General features: G+C 41.4%; 1 protein-coding gene across 1 annotated transcript; it reads right to left on the reverse strand.

The window, feature by feature from the left end:
* Positions 1–4,417: 4,417 nt before the first annotated feature.
* LOC129108807 (alpha-1,3-mannosyl-glycoprotein 4-beta-N-acetylglucosaminyltransferase C-like) lies at positions 4,418–7,593 on the reverse strand. Its single transcript, XM_054620728.1, has 3 exons — positions 7,450–7,593; positions 6,684–6,831; positions 4,418–5,574 (listed from the first exon to the last, which is right to left on the reverse strand). The coding sequence occupies exons 1-3, from the start codon at positions 7,576–7,578 to the stop codon at positions 4,418–4,420; spliced, it is 1,434 nt and encodes a 477-aa protein (XP_054476703.1). The 5' UTR covers positions 7,579–7,593.
* Between the last annotated feature and the right edge of the window lie 997 nt (positions 7,594–8,590).

An 8,590-nucleotide genomic window follows, 5' to 3' on the forward strand; every position in this document is an offset into this window, starting at 1 on the left:
ATATACAGTAATTTGCATTGATTAAACTACTTGACCAACTGCTCTCCTCCAGAATGACTGTTTGTCCTTGGGCCTCTTCATCCATGTGCCCAGCTGTCTGACAGTAGGCTTTATATAAGAAACTCTATGACCCATCTTGACAAATACACAAAGAACATGTTGCTTTTAAGCAGCACAGTATCCCCCTCAAGCACCATTCCCACACCTTCATTAAGTAGTAAAAAAAAAAAAGCAGAAAGCATATGAATATTGAAATGAATAATGTATGGCTTTTGCTTTTGGCTATAGCAAGATCTGAGTCAGACAGGCTTGCTCTCGCTGCGAGTTTCAAGGAACTGCAAATGTCAGTTATGTTTTTTTTACCCCCTTTTAAATTTGAAATGTATACTGTATGTTCTACTTTTATTCATAAACAAATTAAACAGTGAAAGAAAGCATGTTCAGGCAAAGACAGAAGGACGGCATTTTCCATTCAGGGTCATGTAAATAGTGTTTGGTTTTCCTCGAGGCATTCAAACCGATATTCAAGCCCCGACACTGCACACACATATTCAATACGCAGTGCTCTCTTGAGCTCTCTCGCACACTCCTCTGTCTCTGCAGTCAATGCACCACAAAGTTGGCATCCATTTGTTTAATCTAATTTCAATACAAGTACAACATTTTGAAATGACACGTGTAAAAAAATATATGTCATCTTACAATACAGTACCATTTAGAGAACGATGGAAAGTTAAAACAGACACAGAAACGACATCTTGACACACTCGCTCCACTTAACAATATACAGCACACGTGAGCTCCGAACCTGTTGTAAGGTAGAATCGGTAGGCATCTACGTACAAACCCAGTACAATTTCATTTAGCAGAAGCTGAACAATATTTTCATAGATCCCGACGTGTAAAAAGGAGTTGCTTTATCCACTGAAAAATTCTTTAGTTCATGCACTTTGTACATGCTACACTGGAAGACAGCTCACGTTTCAAATAACTCAGGACCCACACATCGTATTCACATTCATCACTTGCTTGGAGGTTTAGGGGGGATCAGACCTTCACAGCCAATATAATTAAACAAACTTAGACAGTTTTCCTGCAAGTGATTCACAAACCTCTGTCCCTTTTTCCATCAGAGAGATTGTGTTTCTTGACAAATGGTCATGGAAATTGGCCATTTATTAGCTGTAAGTACTAAAAAAAGAGGAGTAAACATCCTTTAGTATTCAGTGAAACGAACATTGTAACTGATCCTGGGCACGTTGTTCACTCGAGGCGCCGGTATGGATTGCGGTTTGCCAAACATGCTGCCAATAGCGAAGAATGCTGTGCGCAGCAGTTTGCTGACATCCAGTTGAGGAATTTATGCAGGCTTTTGTTGTTATCCCCAAGATGTAAATCTGTCCATAAATCTGCAGCGTGCAGCTCATTTTTGGCCAGGGTCTTATTTCAAATAAAGATCATACAGCAATTTCTCCTCCAGAAATATCAGCCTCACGACACCATTGCTCTACTTTTGGCGCGAGGCGTACCAAAGCCATCCATTACACTTGTAAAACAGCTAACTGCCCGCGGTGACATCATGTGTTTATAGCTCATAAGCAGGTAATACCGGGCTGAATTGGCACCGCGGCGTGCGTCTCAATAGAACAGACGCGCTGCACACTTGCAGATTGTGTTTCCAAGGATCATCCATTCAAACGAGACACCCCCCCCCCCCCCCATCCAGCCCCACCCCCCGCAGCCCCGATCCATGCAGGTCACGGAATCATTCACCAAAATGAATAGCGACTTTCCAAGGGAAATGCTGAGGGAAAAAAAAAAACAATAAGCTACATTGTGGTGGCGGTGGTGGGGCATTCTAATTTCATTTCAGATAGCACATGGGGGATTTGCTGAGGAAGGATTTTCGAGATGGCGGTACAAGCCAATCTGCGAAAGGCCCCGATCTGTGACACCAAACAAGACCTTGAGGGAAAACATGGAACAGGTGGCTATCGCAACGGCGGAACAAAGCTTTACGGAGCTGCCGCAGCATGCTTAATGACAATCTGCTTCCACCTCGCGTTCCCAAAGAACGTCGGGGTTATGTAAACATTTACCTCTTTATTGCATTGTTGGGTGATTCCTTGACGCTTTTTTTTTTTTTTTTAAATGTAGAAACTAATCCGTCACTGAACATGGCTCGATGACATGGGTCATCATTACATGAACATGGAAAGCGACAAGGTAGCTTTCAAAGCGCGGCTCCGAATTGCCCCGAGCATCGCGGTGATTAGCAGTTAATATGTGCTGTGTTAATTCTTACAAATGTTTGCTGTTAAACAATGCGAGGCAAGGCGGGGAATTTGAAAAAAAAAAAAAAAAAAAGGATACATCAAAGGAAAAAGCCGAGCAAGTTTTCCCCCGAAGCAGCGGCAGAATGCACGAAGCGAGAGCAAAGATCACAGGGAGGCAACCATGTAGGAGCAGAAACATCGGAGTTGTGAGAGCGCAACATTGGGGGGGGGGAATTGAGATTCTATAGCTTCAGGGGAGATGTTGTTTTGCTGGTGTAGAGCGTGAGGCAAACACAGACCAATTTACTGGGGGAAAATTGTGCTGTGGTGGGAAGAAGAAAAAAAAAAGAGAGACCTAAGAGCAGACCTGCCCCATTCTTCAGTGCGCAATCTAATCTCAGCACTTGGAGAAGATGGGTGAAAACAAACATTGTTCTCCTGTCAGCAGCCCTGACGGAGCATACTGTAACAGCGCCAGCAGAGGAGCTCAGCCCACTCACACGCTCGCCTCAAACACAACGGGAGAGATGGTTAAATCGGGAAAGGATATTTGATAGTGCAAAAAAAAAAAAATTAGCTGCGACTTGGTGAATATTCAAGGCAGCAATGACCTTTGACACTTCCCTGGTGGGTTTTTTTCAAGGAGGGAAATAGTTAAGAGCCAAATGGAAACACTGTAAGAGAGAAATCCCAGAGCTACGCTTTTGTTCAACTGCAAATCACAATAGCTTTAACTGGACAGTAGTTCCTGGAAAAAAGAATTTAGTTACACCTCATTATAACTATCCTTTTCCCACATTCATAGATAATAAGAGGTGCATAATACTAAGAGGAGCAGCAGCGGTCAATTATAATCAAATGAACAGAAATCGGGCAATATGGATGAAAAGGATATCATGAAAATGAAACCGATTTATCATGATTAAAAAAGATTAAATTGATGTTCAATCAACCCAGTCGCTAGGAAAAATGAGTCGCCTTGGTGAAAGTCCAGTGTTTATTTTACCCATCTACCCCCCCTCCCACCCATCCTTAGTTGATTTTGTTGCTTGTTATGCTCGATATTATACCAATTAACTTTCAATCACGGTTGCTTCATATACTCTTGGTCTGACGGAATGCAAAAACGTTTCATAGTTTCCATGGTTTGCAGAAAGGTATTATGCAAACAATCTTTTTCCAGGGCGTCTGGGCTGGTCCAATGCAATAACAGGTGTTTTATGGTTACACTTTACACCAGACCAAAAACAAAACCTTCTTAACTTCAATTATATTTACTTTGAACCATATAAGAATAAGGCTGGTGTGATTCTTTATGTTTGTTAATGTTAACAAATCCCATGAAAAGATACAAACCCCAGATATGATAGTCCATCCGTCAGTAGTTTCTGACTTCCCTACCCTGTCTATAGATCCCATTCATTTCTAATTAAACCTAAATCTTTCAAAGCTATTTTCAGCTGTGGTTAAATAAACATTGGTGTATTAATGGTGCACTAGTGAATATTTACAGAAGCAGGTAGTTGTATCAGGGATTGACTCAAAATGAACTGTAGTGCCCAAGTTTATTTTCTAATGAAGTTTAATTTCACCCAATGAGATGGCTTGGCTCACTGACCCCATTCATTTTGGACAACAATGGAGGTCTATGGCACAAATGAAAAAGATGTATCAGACATTAGATCCATGGCAATTCTTGTAAGTGGGATCAATTCATTGATGGTTTTGGTCTTTTCGTAGGATTTGTACATAACATTGTTATAAAACAATACCATAACATGTTTATATCCTTATGATATCGCTTAAAGTGGGTAAAACACAACACTCAGTTATCGCCCAGCCCTCTGTTAAGGTCAGCTATCAAGATCTGAAATGAATAAAGGCTCATGGAACATTTGAGAAAACATACGTTCATGAATACTTTGAGGTCAGCTGAACAGTCCTTAAGAATGACTGGGAAGATGCTCCACTAAGGTTACAACTTGTAGGTATAAAAAACTATAGATTGATTTGGCAATCAAAATGAGTATCAATAAATACATAAAAAAAGAATAAATAAACCTGGAAATACGTACATTATTAAATAATAATAATAAAAACATTTGCCTCTAAGAAATACTAAGAGTCTTTGTGTGTAGTCCTTATTGGTTGGGGGGTTGTGTAGTCCATAAACTTATACTTCTGATGATGAGCCACTCTTTCTGACTGGCTGTAACCACAATGCGAACACACTCAATGTCAAAGGCAATTTTGTGGTCTACATCTTGCACTTCAATGTTGCCATTTTTAAACTCCCCTAATGTGATATAAGAGGAACACTGTTTCCCTTTTTTAGTCCCGACTAGTTTCTCTCCGACCTCCAGAGCTCCGTGGTGAAGAATGTCATTCTGTCGGTCGTCAGAACCAGTAGCAATCTTAATTTTACTAATTTTGGTAGATTTGTTAAATACTACGATGAAGAAGTCTCCCGTGGACGGAGGCTTCCCCCAGAAGTACTCATCGACGGTGCTGTAAGCCTTTGTGGCGTCATAGTTTTCAAAGACGTTGATGTTGGTGTACATGCTGGCGGGAGGGTTGTCGGGAATGTCTATGGAGTCTTCCTCGAAGTCGTCGTCCTTCAGTTTGTTCTCCGCTCCTTTGTAGGAGGAGTAGTAGCCCATGTGCTGGAACAGCGAGGGCTTGAAGCGGATCACGTCCTTCTGGGCCAGCAGACCCCTGAAGTGGATCAGGAGCCAGTCGCAGGGCATTTCCTGGTAGAACATGAGGAGGAAGTGGGCCAGACGCGGCAGGTCTCTGGAGTGGTACAGCTTCCCGATGTAGCCCAGCTTGGAGAACTCCAGCATCACCCAGTAGGAACCGTCCCTGGAGGTGATCACCTTCTTCAGCGCCGTCAGGAAGTTCCTGGAGCAGCGCACGTCGTCCTCCAACATCATGTAGAAGTGAGAGAGGTTGGTGCAGAAGTTGAGGAGGAAAGCGTAGTCCACGTTCTGCTTGGAGCGGAAACGGACCCGGTCCTCCGGGTCGTTGTAGTTCCTTTTCAGCCCGTCCAGAGACGGGTAGTACTCCTCCGGGGCCTGGATCACCAGGAGGCGTCCCGCTATGATGTGGTGGGCAAACTTCCTGGTGATTTCCTGCACCAGGTTCTCACACCAGACCAGGTCAAAGTCTGCCAGGTGGACCACGACCACGATCTCTTTGAGCTCCTCGTAACTGGACTGATCAAAGATGGATTTGATCGTCTCCAGAAGGTAGTTCCCTCTTTTTCTTTTGACTGACGACAGTCCAATGGTGAGATACTCTGTGAACAAAAATGAGCATTTCATTTTATCATGATAGAAACGGAATTCTTTCAAATTAACAATTTAAAGTTGTATAAACATACAATGTAGTCCTTGAGAAGACAAATAATTTCAAACTCAAGACTTTCCCCCAGAAGATAAATCTAGCTGTAATTTAAAAGTATATGTTAATTCTTGACTTTGGAAATAGTAGTTTGAGAAAATAATCTTAACTCAAGTTCCCCTTTCTCACATCCCAAAGCCACAGCACATTTTTCCTCCAGTAAATTGGTCTGTTTGCCTCACGCCGCTCTACACCAGCCAAACAATATCTTCCCTGGAGCTAGTGTTGCAGCCCAGGCGCCATAAAAACATGTTGGCATCGTATGTTTCTGCAAACAACAGGATACCATGAATTACAACGTTTCTAAACCAAAAATATTTTGGAACATTTAGATTTAGGCACCAATACTGCTTGGTTGAGGTTTGTGTTGAAACAATGGAGGTAGCATGAAGAAATAGCCGCCGCCTTTGGTGGACTTTCTTACATAACTTTACTCAGCGTACCCTGGGTTAAAGTCCTGTGTTTGTTTGACCCATTGACTGACCCTTCCGCCCACCATTAGTGAACTTGTTGTTGGACACCATCTAGAAACAACCTTGTTATACCACGTATGTTATACACGTATGTTGACATTCAACGTATATCCGTGCTCTGCAGAAACGCACAATTCCAACATTTTTCCCTCAAAGTCTTTATCAGCTGATCTTCCCAACATACATGGCCAGAGATGTAGATGTAACGTTGAGAGGAAGCTGATGTTTCAATCAGGAATGAAAATAATGAAAATAAATTAGAGCTGTTTTCTCATTGTAAGTAAAAAGTCATGTTTGGTGACTAAATCATAATGTACTCGAGAGGAGGAGTGCTTATTAATTTAGAGGCAAAAAGGTCTTCATGGAGCAGTTGCATTTTATTACTGCGCTTTAAATCCCCAAGTCACACATTTTTAACTTTTAGCTCTTATTCCCAGCTCATGCTCACAACCACTGTATGGCTTACTGTAACTCCTACAAGCTCATGAAAACAGTGGATGTAAATTTCTCTTTAAACAAACATTAAACTTACTCTTGCGGTTCAGTGGGGTACCGGCGAGATAACGGTACGTGACATTGATGGTTCCAGAGGAATTACTCAGGTCTCTGAAGGTGTGAACGTATCGCTCCGCGCTCGAAGGGTGGACTGATGTTTCCCTGAGCTGCCTTTTATCTCCTTCCTGGAACACAACATGAAAAACATAACTTTGCATTATGAACAACGGAGAAAAAAAATAAAACATGTACAAACTGTTATAACTACTGCAGAAAAGGGACAGGAAAGCCGTCATGAAAATTTCAATTTCTACAGTGAATAATTCAAATGAGGGGAACACTATTGTACTTTTGAACTTGTCTCTAGCATCCTGTGGCGGAGCTAACCCTTAACGTTTGGAGACAAAAGGAATCTTAAAACCCCTTCAGGCAGTTTGCATAGTCCAGCAAATGGACCCGAAAAGAGCACCAGAGAGCCGGAGATGCGAACTACCTCTTAATAATTTAAATAACAAACACAGATAATGTACTGTGATCACCGAGCTTTGATGGCATCATGAATAAGAAATAAACGATGATTTTATCTTGGGTCCCTGTTGTAAAAAATTCAAACATGTTTCCTTTTAAAACAAGCCATTATAAAAGGAAAAGTGCAAGAACATATTTGGTTTTTAAAAAGCATATTTGGATTAAATTTGTTGTTCAGACATTGAGAAGGAATACAAATAAATACCAAGTGAGTACTTCATCTGAGATTCTAATGTGGGAAATACTAAAAACAGAAAGAACTCAAATGTACTCACCAGCACGTAGCCGTCTTCAATGTAGAGGTTGAGGAAGAGGAGGAAGGTGATGAGGAAGCCGAGGAAGGGGATAGTGGAGCGTTTCCTCAGACACCTCATCTTGTCCAGGGATTTCCACACCAGCCTCATGCTGTACAAGCTCTCACTGGGATCTGCAGGAGAAACAGTTTGAGTGTTGGATGCTGCCAGCCAATAAATTGCCTTTTTCGTTGAAAATAATTTTAGGACCAAATGGCCATGTATGACGTGGTTATCTTCCACTAGCACCATAATCATTCTTCCAGAGACTTCTAATGATGTGTGATTGAGTGGTGTGTTTTTTCCCCTTTTAAGGTAAAGAGGTGGACCAAATCCACTGATTACTAAAAGCACTGCAGGACATGAAGGATATTGACATGCCAAATAATGGATTACTGATGCAAATCAAACATTTCTTCACCAATAACAATGAAAACATACACCACTTGGTAGCTGAATTTGTTTCCCAAACTACTGGTATTTGTAGCTGTTGATGACTGGTCGAGAATCTCAATACATTCTTATGCTACGATGGTCAATATGAGATGCTTCTGTCGGCTATTATCAGCTAGTTTAATTCTCTTTGTTGTGAAAATGTGAGTTTTCGTCTTATAGTCACTACATATAATGCCATATCAGTTGCCTTTATTTCAGATTTGTAGTTCAAAACAGGGTGAAACGGATCATTTCTTATCTATTGATTTATAAACATTTTATTCAGATTTACAAATCAACCATTTATTTTCTATAAAATTCAAAACAAAATAGAAAGAAAATGGTCTCCTTTACATATATGTATATGCGGCTGTGGCGTAGTGGAGAGCAAGGTAGTTCTCCAATCAGAGGGTCGGTGGTTCGATACCCGGCTTCGGCAGTCGATGTGTCCTTGGGCAAGACAAGTTGCTCCTAACCCATCGGTGTGGACTGGATGATGAATGTTAGTTCCTGATTGGCAAGTCCTGTCATCAGTGTGTGATAAATATGTAATATACTACTGACTGTAAGTCGCTTTGGATAAAAGCGGCTGCTAAATGACTGTAATGTAATGATATGTGACAAAACTGCATTGTGTTTTTTGCGGGAGCGTATTTTCTCCCGGATTATGTTTGTTTTGGATTTATCA

Source organism: Anoplopoma fimbria, chromosome 19, assembly GCF_027596085.1.
Source record: "Anoplopoma fimbria isolate UVic2021 breed Golden Eagle Sablefish chromosome 19, Afim_UVic_2022, whole genome shotgun sequence".
In the NCBI taxonomy this organism is placed as follows: Eukaryota; Metazoa; Chordata; class Actinopteri; order Perciformes; family Anoplopomatidae; genus Anoplopoma; species Anoplopoma fimbria.

Coding starts and splice junctions, on each gene's coding strand:
- LOC129108807 (XM_054620728.1), bottom strand. CDS start 7,578: ATGAGGCTGGTGTGGAAATCCCTGGACAAGATGAGGTGTCTGAGGAAA. Junction 6,832..7,449: donor TTGAAGACGGCTACGTGCTG/GTGAGTACATTT, acceptor GTTGTGTTCCAG/GAAGGAGATAAAAGGCAGCT. Junction 5,575..6,683: donor TACCCCACTGAACCGCAAGA/GTAAGTTTAATG, acceptor TTTTGTTCACAG/AGTATCTCACCATTGGACTG.